This window comes from Lepisosteus platostomus, chromosome 22, assembly GCF_059453375.1.
Source record: "Lepisosteus platostomus isolate fLepPlt1 chromosome 22, fLepPlt1.hap1, whole genome shotgun sequence".
NCBI lineage: Eukaryota > Metazoa > Chordata > Actinopteri > Semionotiformes > Lepisosteidae > Lepisosteus > Lepisosteus platostomus.
In genome coordinates, this window is record NC_142632.1 from 17,528,965 (window position 1) to 17,549,635 (window position 20,671).

Below are 20,671 nucleotides of genomic sequence, written 5' to 3' on the forward strand. Positions count from 1 at the left end.
ATAGAACCGAAGAAGTCTAATATTTGTCTAATATAGAAGGCAGACTTGATCACAGCACTGTAGGTCCTGTGTAAAACAATGGATTGGACTATGATGGGACAAGATACTGGCAGGCCCTGCTGTTAAGATTGGCGTTCCTTGTTCAGCTTTAAATGTGATGGTCAAATTTCTCTCTGCTTTAGTTGCAGGTAAAAATGTAGGTTGGGTAGTTTCAGTGTTAATGGAGGGCTGCCAACGGATTCAATCCAGGATAATGGAGCCAATTGTCTCTTCTCGGCCAAAAACCACAAGGAGTTCAGTGTTTCACTCAATGACACTATCGCTTGACATCGCGGAGGTTTGCCGAGGGAGAAGCGTGTCAGGAGATAAGATGACACAAAACCAGCTCTGTAGAAACAGTATTAGTCTCTCGCTCTCAGAAAAGAGCTTGTTTGCATTCAGCTTTTCTTGCACGCGCTGCTGTGTGCATTTGCACGTGGCTCTGTCACAATCTCTGGGCGATGGGCTTCAGTTCTGCTATCTCCACAAACAAGCGACACAACGGGCTTCTTAGATTTGCAGAAGAGGAAACTGGGATTGGAGAATAATGCTGCTCTTGTTTTTAGATCACTCTCTTAGTGTCTTCTGTGACCAAACAGAAGTCCACCTGCCATCATGTCATGTGTTGCGTCATCAAGTGCCCCAGATCGCCCCTCTCCTCTCAGCCTGGTCCTGCTCGTTACAGTACACATTCTAATTCATTCATTTTCCCTCTAGAGAAGCATGTGACAGCGGGTTTGCAGGCATCTTTGCTGATCACAGCATTTTTCTGCATGAACTGATCAGTAATGATCTCATCTCTTTACCCCCTGCCCTGTCATCCTCTCTCCTTGCCCGTGCCCCAGCCACCCCCCCCAGCGGTGGAATGGAGCAGCCATGAATGGGGACGCCCCCCCCAGCCCCGAGCCGCCCTGCCCGCTGCCCGACTGGAAGGAGTTCTGCGAGCTGCACGCCCGCGCCTCGGCCTCGGACTTCGCCGACAAGTTCCGCCGCTTCGTCCGAGAGAACCCCAGCTACGACTCCCCGGGCGCCGACGCCACCTTCTCCCAGCACTTCGCCCGGCACTTCCTAGACTGCTTCGCGGCCGAGCTGAGCCGGGCCCACACCCCCGGCTCCCCGGGCACGGCCAAGTACAGCATCGTGCCCTTCGTGGGCCTGCAGAGCTGCCCGCTGCCCTACGGCCGCGACCTCTACCTGCGCCGCAAAGAAGAGGCGGGGGCCTCCAGCGAGTCCCTGGACAGCATGGACAGCGGGCCGGGGAACCCCCCACCCCAGGCCTCCAGGGCGCCCCTGGGCCAGTCCCGCAGCTCCGAGGACGTGTCGGCCGGCCACCCCAAGGCCAGGTTCAAGAAGGGCTTCTCGCTGCGCAACATGAGCCTGTGCGTGGTGGACGGCGTGAAGGAGATCTGGCACCGGCGCGCCTCCCCGGAGCCCCAGCCCGGCCGCCGAGCCAGCGGAGAGGCGGGCGACAAGCGGAGCCAGCGCCTGCGCTTCTCGCGCCCCTCGCAGGGCCCCCGGGCCGAGCTGCTGGAGATCCAGAGGGAGGGGGCCCTGCGCTACATGGTGGCGGACGACACCAGCTGCGTGGGCGCCTCCCAGTGGCAGAAGTGCCGGCTGCTGCTGCGCAAGTCCGCCCGCACGGAGGGGGAGCGCTTCCTGCTGGAGTTCTACGTGCCGCCCAAGGTGGGTGTGCGCTCTCCTCCGGCGTCCCCGGCGCTCCCGTCAGACAGAGCTCCTGTCCCTCCTGTCCCTGCAGTGGGCTGTCCCTCCTGTCCCTGCACAGCTCCTACAGCGGGCGAGGTTGTCATGGTGCAGCGGGGGCACTGGGGAGGCTGGGGGATGGCCAGGTAAACAGCGCCTTGCAACTGCATTCAGACCCCTGCACAGTTTTCACTGCTTGGTGCTTAAAGGTTTGCAGTCAAGACCCTTTGAAGCAGCAGTCTATGCAGTGTTTAGCATATCTGCATTATTGTACACTTAAGTGTTCAGACCCTTGGCTGTGCTGATCCACACGGTGAGTCGAGTGATCTCTGACCGTGTGCAGTAATCGTGGATCACGTGATCTCAGAGTGAACACATCTGTCACTGTGACGTCCCTCAGTCAGGCAGCTTTCAGACATTACAGCTGATGCAGCTTTGGACTTGTGATGTCCAGATTTTTATAACTCCCGTTTTTCGATGGTGATCATGTTGATAAGAGCTGTTTCCTAGGGTGGTAATATTCGATTTAGAAATGGACACCACTATGTGGAGCAGACTAAAAACAACTTGAAATGTCAGAAAAATTGTCAGACTTCTATTGCCAGTGCACATGGTGGAGAAAGGGGACTATGTTTAAAAATGTTAGTAGTAATTTATGTCTTGCTAACAGTATTTTCTTTTTTTTACATTAAGTACTGCACAAACTCACAGCTGCAGTAATTTGTGGTAGTGGTCCTCACCATATTGTACAACCTCTAAATCCTTCCCCAGTCCACCTCCCTTAGAATCAGTTTGAAGAACTGAGCATAGCATCTCAGGTCATTTGAGACCATTCCTGCTGTACAGCAACTTTTAAATCCTGCAGAAGCTAAACAATGGAAATCTTAAACAGTTAATAAATAAGAACTTAATTTGCAATAAAACTCAATGATTGCCATGGAACTCCAGGACAATGATCAACTATTGCAGTGTCACGGGAAAAGAAGCTGCCAGTGGTTTATAATTCCTGGATGTTTTACTTCTCTCCTGTGTCTTTCCTTGCCTCCCTAGTCTTCCAAGCCTAAAGTGAGCATTCCTCTGTCAGCCATTGTGGAAGTCAGGACCACCATGCCTCTGGAAATGCCTGACAAGGACAACACCTTCGTACTCAAGGTAGGGTCTTCCAGTCTCTTCTGTTCAAGATGTCTTGTGCTCTTCACACTTCCTTCCAATTCCCTGAGATACAGTTGTGTGCAGATCTGATGCCAGACTGCTTCTGTAATCCTTATTGGTTGTTAATGTGAAATCAAATCACTGCAAGTTGTTATACATCCAATTTTAGGGATGACATGAAAACCCACATGAATGAACTGCAGCTAAACCAGCTAGAAGAAGTCACACAGGGACTTTTTAGAAGGACACCAGATTGAAATATCACAAAAAAATAGAATCCAATTGGCAGCCTTTCGATACGATTGCGAGAGCAGGCCAGGAAACAGCTGTCTTGCCGGTGCTGAAGGTGGTGCCCACAGAGACACTTTCAGTTTGTACAAATCAGTTTGTGAAATCAGGTTTATTCAAGCTGAGATTGCAAGAAAGAACACTTGTCAGTTATCAACATTTTTGTGTATTTAGCTCAAGAAGTGACAGATTTTGAAACAGTTTGAGTGGTTTATGCTGTTCTAGCGTTTTGAATTTTCTCCACCATCTGGCCGTCCAATCGACAGTATCCCACTTGTCTTCCTTAACGATCTGCTAGCCGACCGGGCTGCTTAAGGAACTGGATCCCGAAGCAGACACGGTTGCAGCAGGCTGAGAGGTCTGTGTTAGGAACAGCGAAAGCTGTAAGGCATGAGTCACCATCTCCATTCTCTTTGTGTTGTATCCAGTTCAGTACATGTGACTGGAATTACACACAGGGATGGAGACCGAAACAGTCACAGGCTCAGTTGAGGAGACGGATTTGTGATCGTGCTTAACGACCATCAGAGCGTTTTCTTTCTTTCCCACCCATGATGGGAGAGCCTAGCCAGTGACTGGGTCCTGTTCTGTGGGACACCAGTCCCTCACACTGCGCACACACAAGAACTACGGCGCCGCGAGCCCGTGGCCGCAGGGCTAAGGGAGGCGGAGGGAAACCACGGGACCTGGAGCAAAACGAGTGCAGGGAGGACATGCAAGCTCCTTACAGAAGGACCCCATCTCAGACCCGGGACCCCCGAACTGTTACGCATCAGCACTCACTGCAACATCACTGTGCCCCCAAGTCCTCACACCTTAACGCAAAATAAAGCTTTTCTTCATGTTCAGTGTCGCAGCTGGCTAGATTCCCATTTTCCTACACATAAAGGTGTTTGCTGGCATCCTGAGCTGATGAATATTTCTGTGAACTCCCTGAACGACCAGCTTGGCTGGAACTCTGACAGTATCATGTTCTATTGTTAGATACCTGCACCCCAGTAACATCTGCGTCAGAGATGTGAATGCGGTGGACAGCGTGACTATTTGTGTCCTGCTCTGTTGTATTATTCCTGACTTGACATCATAGATCCAGCTAAAGGGACACTGTGACACAGCAAATTGAAGTTTTCATTTCAATATAAGGACACTGACCTACTCTTTATTTATTTGAAAATGAGGGAAATGAAGTGTTTATGGTAAAAGTATCATATATGCCAAGCGTGGTACATCCGGGTCAATCCAGGACAGTCCATGCCGTGATCGCTGTGTGAGGTGAGCAGGTGGGCGCGGGGCGCCGAGACAGTCTTGGCAAGCATGTGTTGAACAGCTGGCATGGGCGGTTCTGGCCCAGGCTGAGGGCAGCTCCTTGCTGTTGCAGGTGGAGAATGGTGCAGAATACATCCTGGAGACGATCGACTCCCTGCAGAAGCACTCCTGGGTGGCCGATATTCAGGACTGCATAGACCCCGGGTGAGACAGCACTGCCTCCTGCTGATGGGGTGGTGGGCCGCACGAATCCGTCCCCAGGCATGTTAAAACAGGCCGTTTTGTCTGCCAAGCGTTCATCTGGGGAGACCGACTAGCTTTGTCTGTGTGGGTGCATGCGTCTCGTCCCAGAGGTGGGCGTGTAATTCTTATAATGTTATAATGATGTTTCTTTATTAGCCCTATACAATTTCTTGCATTAGGAATTAGTCTTTTCGCATACCCCAGCTTTTCTCCAAGGAGACACAGACAGGGAGAGAAGCTTGGGGTCAGAGCGCAGGGTCAGCCATTGTACGGCGCCCCTGGAGCAGCTGGGGTTAAGGGCCTTGCTCAGGGGCCCCACGGAGTAGGATTCCTCTGCCGGCCGCGGGATTTGAACCGGCAACCTTCCAGTCACAGGCTTCCGTGTGTGTGTGACAGGGACAGCGGCGATGACATCGAACTGGCCTCCTGCCCCCATGGCCCTGCCGGTAAAGACTTCCCCATGGTGGCGTCCTGCAGCTGCGAGCTTCTGTCGGAAGGTGAGGTCCTCCAGCACACAGCACCCTTCTGCTCAGAGCCAGCCCGCCTTCCGCTCCCTTTGCACATTTTTAAGCAATAATTTTACACCATGATAATGTAAATAAGTGGCACAAATTGTGTAACCATCTGCAGTTCACAAAGCCGTGCAGTACTAGCCACAGTCAGTCTGCAGTTTAAAGGCTGAGTGTGTGGGTGGCCAGATGTGGTGCCCCTCCTGAAGTTTCTTGCTGCCCTGGCGTGGTGGCCTCCTCATCATACTTCCTGGTGGCCAGATGTGTTGCACCTCTTCATGTTTCATAACACTGGGTTGTACAACAAAGGTGTACTTTTCAAGTCTCCTTTTTCAGGGCTATGTTAATACCTGTTTAAGACATTTATGTATATCAGTTTGAAACATTGTTTTTTAATGATCATCTAATCCTTACTAACAGAATTAGCTGATTATTGCCAATTGCTTTCCAATATTTTTTTGTCTGGGAAATTGTAACAAGGTGTATAAAGCATTGATCCTTATCTTTTTTAGAATCACTAATGTGCACTTTTGCTTAAGGTTTAAAGATAAAGTGCCGAAGGGTCTAGGGGGCTCACAGAACAAGCACCCACCCTAGGTTCACCTTTTAGTATGGGATGAGAGGAGCTGTGTTTTCACCTGGTGACAATGTCCTCGCTCAGGTGTGCACCGGGCACCAGACCGGTCCTGTGTCATGGCCCACGAGCACCATGGCGCCCCCTCTGTCCGCTGCCGAGAATCGCTCTTCGCAGAACACCCCATGCACGCCCCCCTGGAGCCCTTCCTGCAGTCTCTGGAGACCCCTGGGGCCATGACAGGTAGCAGCGCGTCCCTCCCCTCGGAGAAGAGAGAGTGCAGTAACTCCACTTGACAGCTTTTCCTCTTACCTCTATTTACTTCATTTCAGCTGTACTGTAAGCTACTGCACTTGACTGTGGAAATACTTAGACCTCCACAGTAAATGCCTGGAAAGGGCTGTGTGATAACGTCCCTACATTCACCTCAGTTAACCATCTCATCTAAATCTAGAACAGTGCAGAAGACTGTCAAGTTTCATAAAACCACAAAACAGGGAAGGGAGAGTAAATGATCATGACTTTAAATTGGTAAACTTTCACTGCAGAAACTGGCCAGAGGACATTTTGTACAGCTGTAGCATTGCCAGTTGTTTTTGTTACACTCATAGGGGTTTGGAATCGCCTGCTCTGTGTGGCCCACGAGGCTCTGTGTCGTTCGAGGCTCATGGGCCGCACACAAGGCAGGAAGAGGAAGTGTGCCGGACTCCTCTGACCCGCCCACTTAGCTTTACCGCATCACAGGCAGCACCACCCTGTACCAGAAGCTCAGAGGTGATTGGTGGAGGTTGTCCTCACTGACAACACGACAATTCTACAAACGCCCGGGAGGCTGCAGGGCACCAGGTTTGCCCTGGGAGAGCCCTGGCCCACTAATCCCATCCTGACCTGAGTGTCGGTCACAGTCAGCTAGTGACGAGCATTATTTGGCTTACATGCTTTAAGGCTTGTGTGAGGGAATCTCGGTTTCCTGCCACCAGGGAAGCGAGACTCCACAACAGCAGTATTTGCAGACAGTCTTCTGTATTTTCGTCCTGTGTTGCTTAGCTCTGTTTGTGACTTGTTCAATAGGGTGTCCTGTCGGTGAGTCCGGGGACGCAGAGGGCGAAGCCAGCCTGGCTGGTTACCCATGGTTCCATGGGACGTTGTCCAGGGTGCGGGCAGCGCAGCTGGTCCTGTCTGGAGGGGCGCGCAGTCACGGGCTCTTTGTCATCCGGCAGAGCGAGACGCGCCCGGGCGAGTACGTCCTGACGTTCAACTTCCAGGGCAAGGCCAAGGTGGGCGGCAGCCTTCGAGCTGGGCACTGACAAAACTGTTTCAGAGACTCGCTGTGTGCAGGTGTCTCCCCAGGAGCTTGTAAACGGCAGACAAATACATCCCTACATTGCAAGTTCAAGACTCTTCTAATGAACCTGCGCAGCACTGCCAGAGAGATACTCCAGCCTTGAGCACACAGACAGGACACAAACACCGTCACATCCAGTAACCTGGGTTCTGCATCATACAGCCATACATGAGCTATGCCATTCCTGGGAGGATTCCTATTACTACAGCAGGGATTTGTATTCCAGTCTGTGTGGTACTTGTTGAGATCCCTTAAAAAACAGTGTGGAATCGTCACGTCTCCTGGTGTGTTTGTAACCTCTCCCCCTCGGCGTTTCCCTGTGTTTAGCATCTGCGGCTGTCGGTGAATGACAACGGGCAATGTCACGTCCACCACCTGTGGTTCCAGACCGTCTGCGACATGCTGCGCCACTTCCACACCCACCCCATCCCACTGGAGTCTGGAGGCTCGGCTGACATCACCCTGCGCTGCTATGTCCAGGCACTGCGCCCCACACCAGGTACAGCCTAGCGTTTCCCCGCTTCCTCAACGGTTGTTTTCTCGTACCTGATCTGGAGTCACTGGTCCGGTGTCTTTGCACAGCGCTACAAACCCTGTGACCGCACACGGGAGAGAGTCAGGAAATGGAGACAGATTAACCCCGCCTGCTTTCAAGCCCCTCCCCTCCCATTATGTCCCAGGCTGCACAGCCCCGTGCAGGAGGTTCGCACTGATGGGAGGGGAGGAGCGTCCCTTACTGACAGCACTGCAAGTCTGCGGGGGCCTGGGTGGTTATCCTCCTGGGGACAGCTATGTCCCCGAGAGTCCACAGAGCCCTGAACTAATGGCACCCGTCCCAGTCCCCATTACAGCTCCCAGGCTCGAACCCCTTGCCATAGTGCACAGCCAGTGCTTGGGTGAGCTCCTTCACCTGTTGGGCCACCCAGGAGTTTAAACAGCAGGTTCTATAAGGAGCAGGGTTCCGCATGTCCACAGGCTCCAGGAACCCCTCCTGCTGCCCCTTATGGAACCCGCCATCTTGGAAGTGAGTTTAAATAAGTTCAAAGCGTGTCGGAGTCTGAAGAGCGAACTGCACCATGTGGAATGGCATGTTCTGCCAAGAAAAATGAAATACATTTCAATGCTCCATATTCACAGCGATTCTTTTCCACTGGACATTAAAGACACTGTTAATAAGTTTAATAAGCATTAGATGGAGAGTAACACAGATTAAGGAAAACAACTTAATACATTCATACTGTTAACGGGATTAATAGTTGGAAACACTTTATTTTTAAGGTGTGAGAGGGACAGAAATATGCTTTGTTAATATGAATACATTTTAAGACAAATGCCTTAAAAATTAGCAGCTATGATATCAGTGCAGTGACCATGCCTGGGCGCCTAAAGCAAAGGATTTAACCAGATAGATGATTGCAGTCCAGTGCTGTAGAGTTGGAGGGGCTGTTCCTCTAGAAGTGAATAAAATAATGCAGCTAGCTGTTGTGTTTGTTGAGCTGTCCTGAAGAATACTCCACACCAGGCAAGACAGGACGTTTGAGTTTTAATTGTATTGCATGGTTGAGGAAGCACTGATGCCTCTCAGCATCTAAGTCCGAATATCCTCAAGTTTTTAGGAGCCCAAGAAACATGCAGAGCATTACCTTAACTCTGGGGAAGACATCTCCTGCTCTGAGAACAGTGGTTCTTAACAGAGGGTGCACGCAGATGCTCCTTCTGGGGGTGGAAAGCAGGCCAGATGTGCTTTTGATTCAACTTCTAAAAACAAATTAAGCACAGATACCCCAGCACAACTACTTCTTTTCACCAGACCTGTGTATTTTAAGGTAAACATAAAAAATGCACTATTTTTCATAATCAAGAAATACAACAGTTCTATCCTCTCCATTCTATAGCTATGATACAGTATATCTCAGGTTTGATGACCTGATCTATTACGATCTGTGATCAGGGGTGCGAGAACAGAGCTTGAGGACCAAAGGGGTGCAGCTGCAGTCAAGATTAGGAGCCGCTGCTCCCAGAGGAAACTCTTTAGAAAGTGGAAACTGATCCTGTGTTTTTTTAGTGGGGCGTAAAGCAGCCAGGGATGGTTAATGAGGTTTGTACACTGACACCCCTTGCGAACCCCCCCTTCCTTATTCACCACTGTGAATGAACTCTTTCTCTTGCCAAAGAACAGTCTATTCTCTTCCAGGGAGAGAAGGTGCTTTGCATGCAGCACACCACAGATCACTGTGAGCACATGCTGTTCCAGCTGGGCCCACAATACTGGGACGTTGCTTATTTAGAAAACAGAGACGGAAGCGCAAAGCTTATTTTATTGATTTTTGACTGTACTGGCGAAATACATGCCTTTTCTCCCTTCACAGTTTATTTATTCTGCAAATCGGGAATGGTTTGTCTAAAGTGACAAATGTGTAGATCTATAATACGTGAACCAGAAAGTGCATTGCTTCTTCCATACTAGTGTTCAGTTTCTCTCCTTTAATAATTGACATTAGATCATTACTTCACTCAATTAATTTCTTGTTGACAATGTTGCTGGGAGCTTTTTAACACGCCTGTCCACTTGTTAAAGACTTGGCTTCACCATATTGACCGCTGCATTTGACAGCGAACATAAAGGACCTTACTGTGTAAGACAGGCCCCTCGGACACGCCCACCTGTCAGTTGTGACGCACTGCTTCAATTCGGGTCGAGAGACCCTGGGAGACTCACTTCCACCCAAACCCAGTGGCGCTCTGCCAGTTGTGAAAATCCGCTCGCAGCCACAGGACGGCACAGCTCGTCACATGACTCTGACGGACGCGGCCTGTCGAGGCTCTTTGGTCACAAGCGCCTTTGCTGGTTGAATCAATCAGCATTCTTTCTTTCGCCTTTTATTTGTAATGTGTAAATAAAAAAAAATATCTTTTTTCATGACCTACCCACGCAGTTTGGACTTGCTGGCTGTATATGAATGGTCTCGCTGACTTGCCTCTGCTGGGTTGCTAGAGCCAAGTTGCCTAACCTCCAGTTTGTCTTTGGACAGCCTCACAGTGGACTGTGTGCCTTAGTGTGGCAATTTTGTTTTGCGTGGGCTTCTGAAATTGATGTGAATTTTCAGGAATTAAAAATCCCTTCCTGCCTGCTGACAGATACACACTTGGCGTTAGTGGTTTTATTGACGGTCTCTAACGGGCCGAAGGAGAATTGCCCTGGTGTGATGCAGTTGGTAAGACAGGCAGGCATTGTTTAATACTTATTCTGTCCCCATTGTAACCCGTCTTTAATGTTGGATTTCAGTTGGAAGTCTTGATTTGGAAAATTGCCAGGAATTGCTCTTCTATTTGCTGGGAGGTCAGAATCGCTGGCCATCTTCACCAAGTGTAAAACCTCCGTTACAGAGGGTGAACTGGCAGGCTGGTCGCAGAGCTCAGTCGTAGCCCCACCTTTCTTAGCACAGATGGAGACCCTGCTGGTCCTCCAGGGGTGAGAGATCAATCCTGCAGCAGCTCGGCTGTGTGCACAAGACCTTTCCAGGGCTGCAGGCCAGCCTAGGACCAAAATAGCAAAACGCTGGGGGGGAGAGTGGAAAAGGACAAACAAGACGTAAGAGCACAGGCTTGAGGACCTCTGTGCTAATCGCTGTGTGAAGCCCCCCACAGCACAGAGATCTTTAACCCTGTAACACTGCTGGACACCTGCGTCATTGTTCAGGCTTCAGAGTTCCCCACTCTTCTGTTCCTGCCTGTGGATGAGGTTGGTTGGATGCTGCAGCCCTTGCCCCTGTGTGGGACTGGAGCTCCAGCACCCCCTTCCTGACTCCAAACTAGGGGGTACTCAGGAAGTCACCCCAAAAGCAAGCCAGTTTTTTTTTTTGTTTACCCAGCCCGAGGTGTGGGAGGGAGGAGGCTCAGGCCACTTCGCTGTCCCTCTCTCTCAGCGCTCCTCTCCCTCTGTCTTCGCTCTCCCTCTCTCTCAGCGCTCCTCTCCCTCTGTCTTCGCTCTCCCTCTCTCTCAGCGCTGCTCTCCCTCTGTCTTCGCTCTCCCTCTCTCTCAGCGCTCCTCTCCCTCTGTCTTCGCTGTCCCTCTCTCTCAGCGCTCCTCTCCCTCTGTCTTCGCTGTCCCTCTCTCTCAGCGCTCCTCTCCCTCTGTCTTCGCTCTCCCTCTCTCTCAGCGCTGCTCTCCCTCTGTCTTCGCTGTCCCTCTCTCTCAGCGCTCCTCTCCCTCTGTCTTCGCTGTCCCTCTCTCTCAGCGCTCCTCTCCCTCTGTCTTCGCTGTCCCTCTCTCTCAGCGCTCCTCTCCCTCTGTCTTCGCTCTCCCTCTCTCTCAGCGCTCCTCTCCCTCTCTCTCAGCGCTCCTCTTCCTCTCCCCACAGAGCCCGCGGTGTCCCAGCTCCCTCCGCCCGCCCGAGAGCCCGGCGGCTGCCGGCCCGACCTCCACCCCTCTCCGCACTACTTCTCCGGGGCCCCCCAGCCCGGCCTGCCGTCCGCAGACGGCCCCCCGTCCTCCAGCTCCTCCTCCCCCTGGGGGGAGGCGGCGGGCGGCGGCGGCGGCGGCGCGGGAGGGGGGCTGCGCAGCCGCAGTAACAGCTCGGAGCGGCTGCTGGAGCCCCCTGCTGGCTCGGCGGAGGACTATCACGAGAGCGACGGGGCGCGCAGGGCGAGGGCGGTGGAGAACCAGTACTCCTTCTACTGAGCGAGCCGCGGGGGCGCCGCCGGGAGGCTCCGATTGGCTGGAGCCACGCGCACACAGGAGAGGGGCCCCGGGAGCCGGTTGTCCAGCTTGTGTGCTCTTCAGCAAGATGTACTACACAAAAATCGAACCTCCCTCTTTCCAGCTGGGTGTTCTGAGACAGTGCCAAATAGTCTGACCCGCCCCCTGGGTGTCCATGACTGCTGCTCCTGCTGCGGGAGGTCTCAGCACTGCCGCCGACCTCACTTCTGTGACACGCTCGGTGCGCGGAGTCCTGCGCCAGCAGCAGGCCGATGTCCGGGAGACTCCTGGGACTCCTGCTCTGCGTGCTTGAAGCAGGAGAAAGGGAAAGGCCAGGTGTAGGTGTGGAGCCTGTTTAATTCCAACCCCCCCCAGTCCATTTTTTCCCCATGCCTGTCCTGTAATGATTTGATAAACTATTCATCAATTAAATGCAATCTTCAAGAGGCCAGATTATGACTGGCTTGCTGGGCTAAACTGTTCAGTTCCCGATTGCTTTCAGAGTAACCCCCTGACCAATCCGCAAGTTGCTAAACAGGTATTCCAGGAAGTCAAACTCGTCTGTCCTTGTGCACCTACACCTCGTGACAATGACGTGCTCCACACTTACACCACTCGGCAGTTCAGCCCTCATACCATCACTAGGAAGATAAGGAGAACGTTTGCTCCCCTTATGGAAAACGCGTCCCGTCAGCCCGTTGTGAACCCACAGTGTAAATCACAGTTTGAGCCTCAACTGCAGACATCAGCGCATCTTTCACTGCCTCCGCTGCAGGCTCATGGGTCACCTGGCCAGCTACAGTGAACCTTGTGACAAACAAAAGCCAACTTTTCCCACCAGCCAGTAGCACTCTGTCCTGGGACTCTCACAGTCACAGTCAGTGCTGTAGCGGAGATTCAGCCCTCCTGACTCTGGGCCCAGTGGAGGCCTGTACTAATCGGCCCCTTGTGAGTTTGTGCTTCTCGCCCTCTGTCCTGGACGCAGTGCAAGTGAGGCTGGATGACCATGTGCCCTGGGTTTCTCGCAAGTAGTGCAATAAAGTATTAGGTGGTTTGTTGCTCCTTAGGGTTCAGGAAATGTAATGATTGCAGGAAAGGGAAAAATAATGCAGAGCCCTCTGGACACTGGAAAACATCTTGGTCCATGAGATTGGAAGAAGATCGAAGAAAACTACTCCTCTCAAACCCACCACCCAGTCAGAAAACATGGGGCACGCCTTCCTCTACTGCCACCAAGAGAATCTTCTGCTACCCATGCTAGTTCACCCCAGCCCTGCTGACCCCCTGCTCTGGCCATTTACAGTTCCCATCGGTGTGGGATTTCATTCCCGGAGACCAGAGGGTGTATCCAAACACCCAATTTACCAAACGCGGTTCCCTTTCAACTGCAGAATGGGGAAACTTAGAACAAATATCTTGAGAGTATTATTTGTCCAAATAATCTTCTGCTGCTGGAGGTGTGTGATTTTGGTTTTGGAGGTTGACTGATGAGTGTTTTATGTTTGTGACGGCTGGCTGTAAGTGGTGTGTGTGTGTACATTTCAGAATGAATTGTTACGTGTTTAAAAGAGAAAATGTGTAGATTTATTGAGCAAGTGTTGATCCTTTCTTAAGAGTTCACTAGAAGGTGTTGTGAAATCATGGTGTTTTGACAGGTTTGGAAATGTAATAGGATGTGAAGAAAAACTTTTTTTGCAGAAATTCCCTTTAAATGGGATGTTTTTAATTTCAAGTTACACACTTTCTAACTGGTCGGGTTTGTGATAATGCAAGTGAATTAAGGAGCAAAAAAATCAAACTGTTAAGGAGCTGTTTGTGCCAAAATCATGTACAGGTACATGGCTTCAGAACAGCTGAACTCTCTAAACTCACGGTCCTGGTACTTGTCTTTTGCAAGAACCTTTTTTGTTTCACGTTTCAAACTTGTTTCTCTTCTGCCTTCAGTGCGAAGAAATGCTGGGAATCTCGGTGGAAGAGGGTGGGATGTTATTTACAAGAGCATTAGTGGGCGTTGCCACAGACGAGGTCACACACGCCGCAGCCCAGCGGGGATTAGTCCGCTGGCGCTCTGCACAGGCCGAGCTCTTCGGCGGCTGGCGATCCTGCCAGGCAGGTGACAAGAGAGGTGTGGGAGAGCCTGGAGACTAACCAGGCTCTGGCCCTTGTGAAACCCGGAGGAAGGAGCAGAGCTGGGAGTCCTGGAGAGGCCAGGGTGTGCGAAAGACACCATCTGCATTCCTTTCCATCCCCATGGCAATGTGATTATGCGACACAAAGTCGCACAATATCACACAACACAATACCAGAGTGGGGTGGGGCTGGTTAGGACCAGGCAGATGCCACTACACGTGTGTGCTCTAGATGGGACGCGCTACGCGGTCAGTCTGAGGGTCACGTGTCAGATTTCAGATATTTTAAAGTTCATGCTGAAACTCCAGTCCTCATGGGGCCTCAATCAAGCAGGTGTCTCTGAACCAAGGTCCCCAGCTGTGGTCTGGGGGACCCACATATCTCTTTCCATTCCAGCTGAGCTCTTTATTTACACCACCAAACCCTTTAATACTACAGATTTTATTCCTGCCCTCTATTTCTTTCCTGTCCTGGACTTGTCATGGGTTGCCTTTTCCCTTGTATTTTGTGACTTAAGATCCACATCTTCTGAGCTGAGGACCTGCTTGTAAAGATTCTAATCCAGCAACCTATCAGTTCAAGTAAGGATTTGGTTTAGTTAACCAGGTGTGGAGGTCAGAAATCGGGAACATCTGCTCCCAGTGATCAGCTGGTCCAGTAGTTTCACAATTAGCTTGTTCATTCAGAGCCGAGATGAAAACCCAGACCGTGCAGTGCAACAGCCCTGAAGTTGTTCAGTTTAAATAATGAAATAAACCAAAATTGCAATTGCAAAATGCCACAGGGTGCAAAAACTCCCTTTGAAATAAGCTTCGTTCATAAGAAGGGATCACACAGGAAATTAAGACAGCCTTCCTAGCCAGCCATCTAGTCCGGAAGGAGTTAGTAAGTAATTCATCCAATTATCATCCATCTTTTACTGCAAAGAAACCAGGGTAACAACTCCAACATGAGTAGCTTGTAGAAAATATCTTGCCTTGGGTCACCATTGGACCTGGAACTAGGGTGCAAGGAGGTGAAGATGGCTGATGTTGGCGGCTTTCAGCTTAGTAGATTAACATATTAAACTGTACAAGGGCAGCTCCCCCTGGACACACTCACTTGAGGCAGGACTCCGTGAGCCAGGTGCTGGAGCTTGAGTCTGGGCCGTGTTGCTCTCCTCTGTGAGCGGGATTCAGCCGTGACGATTGCAGAGCAGCTCCTCCTGGGAGCACAGTGACCCCTGCAGGTTCACGCTGCCGCTGCGCGGAGGGCCTGGGTGCAGGCCTTCACTGCCTGTGAAGGAGAAGACCTGGGCAGAAAGAAGAGAAAATCTTGAAGTTGGGCGGGTCAGAGCCGTCTGGCCATACGTCCTGGGTCTCCCCCCACCCTCGTGCTGTGGCCACGTGTGGATCACAGCTAAGACACGGAAAACACACAATTGGTGGTTCCTTACTGGGTAAGTATAAAAGAAAACAATATTAGGCAAGGCTAAATTTAGAGTCAAAAGCTGGTCAAAGGAGTTAGTTTGAGAGCAGAGCTGGAGGGAGATGCGTAAGGCCTTTGGCACAACAGAGCAGAGTCTAAGGACCACTACTGCAGTGCACACTGGGAGTGAAACAACACTAAAAAAGGTTCCAGCTGCTCTGTAACTACAGGGTGCCCAGCACCAGGGCTTGGGTGCTCATTACGTTGAGTACTGTACATGTGCCAATTTGTAACTTTGTTATGTATTTTTGAACTAGTCTGTTTCTCAGTCATTGCTACTGAAGAAATCCATCTGGGGTTGTTCTATTTTATCAAGGTGCAGGAACTCATCGGTCTTGTAACGTCTTTGCTCAACCTCATATTGGAGAGAAACTAACAAAGGGAGAGTGTCCTCAGACATTTGAGGGTTCATTCTTGCTCCCTCTTTAACTACAATGTTTTAATTTTTTAAATGCTAAACGAAATCTGATGTCCCCCGTTTCAAAAATAAAAAGACTCTGTGCACTTTTGTACAAAGTGATGTTTACCTAATGTATTTCTTTATATTTCTGTGAATAAAAATAAGTGAACACTGTTTTAAAAAAAAATCCCACAGCGTCCATGTCTGTTTCAGGCTTTAAAAATCGTTTCGCAGAAATGGTTTCTGTGACCATTTGATTGCACTTTTTCTCAGTTCCAGCTTCAGAGAACAGTGAGGCAGTGTTCTGGCTGTGGTCAGGAGGATTACGTTAGGACTGAATAAATGAGTGGAAGGGAACAGGAGGCTTCTGACCGAGTCAGAGTAAGGAGGTCAGACCTGGAGCCCTGTTGTTACAGAGACCCCTGCTGGCCAGAGAGGCCTATGGCAGGAGTGTGCATTATGTCTGTTAATTCCGGCTCGGCGCTTAACAACCTAGATCAGAACACTACTGGTTTAACTGGGTTAATTTCAGCAACTTCACCCAGCTTTTCCAGAGCTGGTGCTTTAATGACATTATAAATCCTGCAGATGCAGGACAAGGATTGGACAGCCCTGGTCCTGGAGAGGTCCCTGGCCAGCAGGTTTTATAAGTGACTATCAAATTAAATAATCAATTTCTAAAGCACCGTAGCAACATAATGATAAATTAAACAGGTGATCTGTGACAGTTCTGTAATTTACAAACACACATCTGTATACCCTTCAGCTCTCAGGAATCAGATTAACCTCCATTAAACAAATTGCAGGCTTCACTAATCAATACCCACAAGAGGTGGAGGCTCCACTCCCCACTGGGGTGGAGACTCTGGAGAACCCCCAAGACCTGGATCTAGGTTTTTCTGGACCAGGTCTGGAGACCCCTGCCTTTAAGAACACAACAAATTAAAACTGTGACTGTGGAGGATTTCTACTTGCTAAGCTGATGTAACACCACGCAGTAAAATCGCTCACAAGTGCCCCAAACACAAGAAGTCTCCTTACTACCTGAGAATCTCCAGTCTTTATCATCGAAAGTGTCCGCGCGTGGAAGAAAAACTAACGCCCTATACAGAGACTAACAAAAAGGCCCCAGTTTCTGCTCTCCGAGTTCTCTTCTGATGCCGCTGGACTGTCTCTCCCCTGACCCTAATGAACTAGAGAGAAGGAGAAAAGCTTTAACAAATGTTTATTTAAAAAAAAAACACTGAGCAAGACAACAAATTAAAGAAGAGACATAAAAAAGGAATAAGGCTGATCACATAAATTCTAGAGATAAGCAACTGACCTTGCTGGCAGAGTTTTGTTTACCAGCAAAATGCAATCTATCAGTAATCTATATTACTTTCATGAGAACAACGTCAGAAGATTAATGTGTTTAGTTTTCCCAATCTCTATTCCACAGAGTTGATTTTGCCACTGAAGTATGATGAGAGGGAACACTGCTGTAGGACTTGCCTTCAAGGGTCTGACTTCTCCTTCAAAGACTCTGTGGCAGCTCGTGTGAGAGTGGGGGTGCACACCCAGCGCCCTGGATAGACTCCCCTCTGGGCGTCCAGAGTCTGGCCTCCCCGAAGCTCTCCTTCCTCCAACGGGTGCAGTCCCTTCTCGCTCCTCCCCGATCTGTGCAGTGGGGCAGCTCTTCAGAGGCAGATGAAATGGGACCTCTTCCAGATGTGAAGCTTTTTTGGGAGCCTCTGGGAAGAAAAAAACACACAAGAAATTCAAGGAGGTTGTTATTCAGGTGTGGTCGAACCCTGGTGAAGGAGACGATTCGCGCTGCGAATAGCGAGCTTTCCTGGGGACACTGACCTGGTTGAGCAGGAAGCCCAACCCGTCCACAAGGGCGGGGCTGGCCGAACACACGCCTCGCTGGGAGAGATGCGAAACCGGGCAGCGTGCCGGGCGTCAGCGGCGCCAGCCCCCGAGCCCGGGATGAGCCAGTGAAGCTGTTGCACTTCTGTGCAGGGGCTCCTGCCAGTGGGCCGGCGCTTCAGGGGGCCTGAAGTGGGTCCCCTCCTATCTGCACGGGTCTTTGGGATCTCTCAGGATGGAAAAGCACTACATGAACGCAATTAACTCGTCTACAAATTACAAGGAAAAGACCACAGCATTTACAGTGTTCTCCCATATATTTTATTCTTTAAATACAAATGTACATATTCTATTCATGACTGGAGTTAACATGCCCCACCACATTCATGACACGAAAGAAGTATTCAGATTCTTTTTTTTTTCTTTTACGGCCTAAGAAGATTGTGTTTTATGAACCTTCTCTTTTAACCTCGCTGTTTAATGAGCATCAGGGTTTTCCTGCACATACACGCAGCCACACAGTGGCGAGACAGTCACCATCAGTGCTTTCAAATGAAAACCTTGGTGGTTTCAAGGTTTTTTACACCAGTAAGGTTTATTCTGGACACGTGCAGGACCTCTGGGGAGCGCTGCTCTGTCTAACCAGGCGTTGCCAAACATGTCCACACAGCAGTTATTTAATAATAATTAATAATAATTGCTTATACTTATATAGCGCTTTTCTGGACACTCCACTCAAAGCGCTTTACAGGTAATGGGGATCCCCTCCACCACCACCAATGTGCAGCATCCATTGTGAGCAAGACTGCTGGAGAGAACGCCTAGGGAGCCCGGGACACTACTGACACCATCTGTTTCCTGCTGAATTCCCCAAATCAGGGTGGAAAACCCTGTGAACTTACTTTCTGCTGCCAACTTCTGGCAGCAGGTATAGCTAATGTGCTGCAGCCTGTGTAGTCTTGTACAGCACTGTACGGCATGTTAGTACTGTAGCACTCAGAGCTCCAGCTGAGCTCCTCACGGTATCCCAGATAGCAAGCCCCACACACACATTTTTGAAAACATTCCTGGTGCTGGACAACCTTTTAATAAAAGCAATACAACCATTATCAGTATTTGACTGTTCATGTGTAACAGCAAATTGTATCAGCACAGAAATTTGCTTAAAAAGTTATCTTTTTCCAGGAAACGACAGGGGATTATAAAATCCCAGTTATCTCTGTCAAACAACTGCCAGATATTTTAGTACTTTTTTACTGGCCTTAATATTTTACCAGCCTACATAAATTGAGCACACCTGTAAAGGGATTTTCCAATTTGACTGAGAATGAGTTTGAATTAATCACCTGACACTGATGCACCAGTAAATGTGATTCAAAGGGCTTGTTTCAGATCTCAGAACAGCAAGCAGCACCTCAAAAATATCCTCCACCCAAGGAATAGGTGGGGTGTTCTAAAATGGATGGATCACTCTGCCCCCGGTTTAACCTGACGCAGAAAGAAGAGCTTGGGATCCAGAAAAACACTGGATTCTCAAGACAAGTTGGAAATATACCACGTATATGAGTGTAATGACAATAAACTTGAACTTGAAACACGTTGTCAGCACCTTCCCTTGACACGTTAAAGACCAGCATCAGGAAATGATGACCAGACGAGCAAAATAAGTCCAAGCTAAATTCGAGGCCCTAAATAGTACCTGGCCTGGCAAGTGTGGCAGGGCCCGACGGGCCGTCTCGGGTCGGTGCCGCAGCGCTGGCTGCCCCTGTGTCCGAGCGCAGGGGTCAAGGGCGCCGCTCAGCCGTGGGCCCTGGTGTTGAACAGGAAGACCATGCCGAGCGCCATCAGCAGGCCGGCAGACACTTCGGCCAGCTTGCCCATCCGCCAGCGCGCGCCCCGCGCCCGCCGCCGCAGCTCCTCCTGCCGCCGCCGCTGCGCCCGCTCCCGCGCCAGCTGCTCGCCGTAGTGCTCCCGGTAGAAGGCGTCGAAGTCGAAGATGGGCCGGCCCCCGGGGGCCCCCTGCGGGGCGGCCGGCCCCGGCGGGGGCGCGTCCCTGGGCGACGGCCGGCCCGCCTCCCGCACGTCCTCCTGGCTCAGCAGCCCGCGGTCGTACTTCCTGCGCAGCCCGGCGCTGCCCAGGACGCTGTAGGCCTCGCTGACCTGGAAGAACCGCAGGGCGGCCTCCTTGCTGCCCGCGTTCTTGTCGGGGTGGTAGAGGAAGGACTGCCTGTAGTAGGCCGTCTTGATCTGCGCCTGCGTGGCGCTGGGGGACACCTCCAGGATGTCGTAATAGGCCGTCCTGCTCCGGTGGAGCGGCGGCGCCTTCCCGGCGTGCCCGCTGCAAGCGCGGGCCGGCTGCAGGCCGCCCGCGAGCCCCCGCGCCTCGCGCCCGGCCCTCTGCCACGCGCGGTGCCCCCCGGCTGCCGCGAGCACGGCGCCGCGCGCCGGCCAGACGAAGCCCCAGCAAGGCGCGGGCGGGGCGAAGCCGGCCCGGTCCCCCGCCCCTCCCCGAAAGCGGACCTTCCGTCCGGGGCTTGTGAGCGGCGCGACCCCGTCCTGCCCGGCAGGCAGCTCACCGTGTGCGGGCAGTGCGGAGTCGCCGCCGCCCTCCGGGGCGGCGGGCTCGACCCCAGCCTCATCCGTCTTCCCCGGCCAGCTCCCAGACTCCCCGGCAGCCGGCGGACACTGACACACGCCATGGACTTCGTTAACTATCCGAGCGCTCGCCTGCGCAGTGCCGAACCCCGCAAACGCTGCCTTTTGCCGGCAGGTCAGGACTCTGCAGGCTCCCCTTCCAGCTCTCCAGCTGACCTCCGCCATCGCTGCCGGCTAACAAGCGGCAGCAGACAACGTCCAGTAGGTCTGACAGCCGACCAATCACAGAGATACACTGGGGCGCGATCGACCAATCACAGAGAGACTCTGGGGAGCACGCCGGAAGGTGCGGCCCAGTTATCCAATCAGAGACGACCCGGAAGCCGTCAGCGTCACGTGTGGAGAACATGTT

At 51.4% G+C, this 20,671-nt stretch overlaps 2 protein-coding genes across 7 annotated transcripts in view; one reads left to right on the forward strand and one right to left on the reverse strand.

Moving 5' to 3' along the window:
• sh2b2 (SH2B adaptor protein 2) overlaps positions 1 to 16,000 on the forward strand; it is a 32,622-nt gene extending 16,622 nt beyond the window's left edge. For all 3 annotated transcript variants that reach the window (XM_088615814.1, XM_088615815.1, XM_088615813.1), the window contains exons 2-9: positions 885 to 1,722; positions 2,791 to 2,892; positions 4,559 to 4,650; positions 5,086 to 5,186; positions 5,860 to 6,015; positions 6,844 to 7,049; positions 7,445 to 7,616; positions 11,479 to 16,000. In XM_088615814.1, coding sequence (XP_088471940.1) covers positions 885 to 1,722; positions 2,791 to 2,892; positions 4,559 to 4,650; positions 5,086 to 5,186; positions 5,860 to 6,015; positions 6,844 to 7,049; positions 7,445 to 7,616; positions 11,479 to 11,798 — 1,987 coding nt within the window. In that variant the 3' untranslated portion in view covers positions 11,799 to 16,000. The remainder of the gene's footprint in view (positions 1 to 884; positions 1,723 to 2,790; positions 2,893 to 4,558; positions 4,651 to 5,085; positions 5,187 to 5,859; positions 6,016 to 6,843; positions 7,050 to 7,444; positions 7,617 to 11,478) is intronic.
• On the reverse strand, positions 8,284 to 20,529 carry LOC148643689 (uncharacterized). Of its 4 annotated transcripts, none has more exons than XM_088615837.1 (5): positions 19,364 to 20,529; positions 17,662 to 17,933; positions 17,308 to 17,546; positions 15,048 to 15,237; positions 8,284 to 10,676 (listed from the first exon to the last, which is right to left on the reverse strand). In XM_088615837.1, exon 1 carries the CDS (start codon positions 20,482 to 20,484, stop codon positions 19,462 to 19,464), a length of 1,023 nt encoding a protein of 340 aa, XP_088471963.1. In that variant the 5' UTR covers positions 20,485 to 20,529; the 3' UTR covers positions 8,284 to 10,676; positions 15,048 to 15,237; positions 17,308 to 17,546; positions 17,662 to 17,933; positions 19,364 to 19,461. The 4 variants fall into 4 exon arrangements, with proteins under 4 accessions (XP_088471963.1, XP_088471964.1, XP_088471962.1 ...); XM_088615838.1 differs by lacking the exon at positions 8,284 to 10,676 and adding an exon at positions 11,101 to 12,124; XM_088615836.1 differs by lacking the exon at positions 8,284 to 10,676 and having other exon boundaries at positions 13,419 to 15,237; positions 17,662 to 17,891.
• Positions 20,530 to 20,671: the final 142 nt, after the last annotated feature.

Excerpts from the sequence above, each read along its gene's own strand:
- LOC148643689 (XM_088615837.1), bottom strand. The coding sequence starts at position 20,484 with ATGGCGGAGGTCAGCTGGAGAGCTGGAAGGGGAGCCTGCAGAGTCCTG.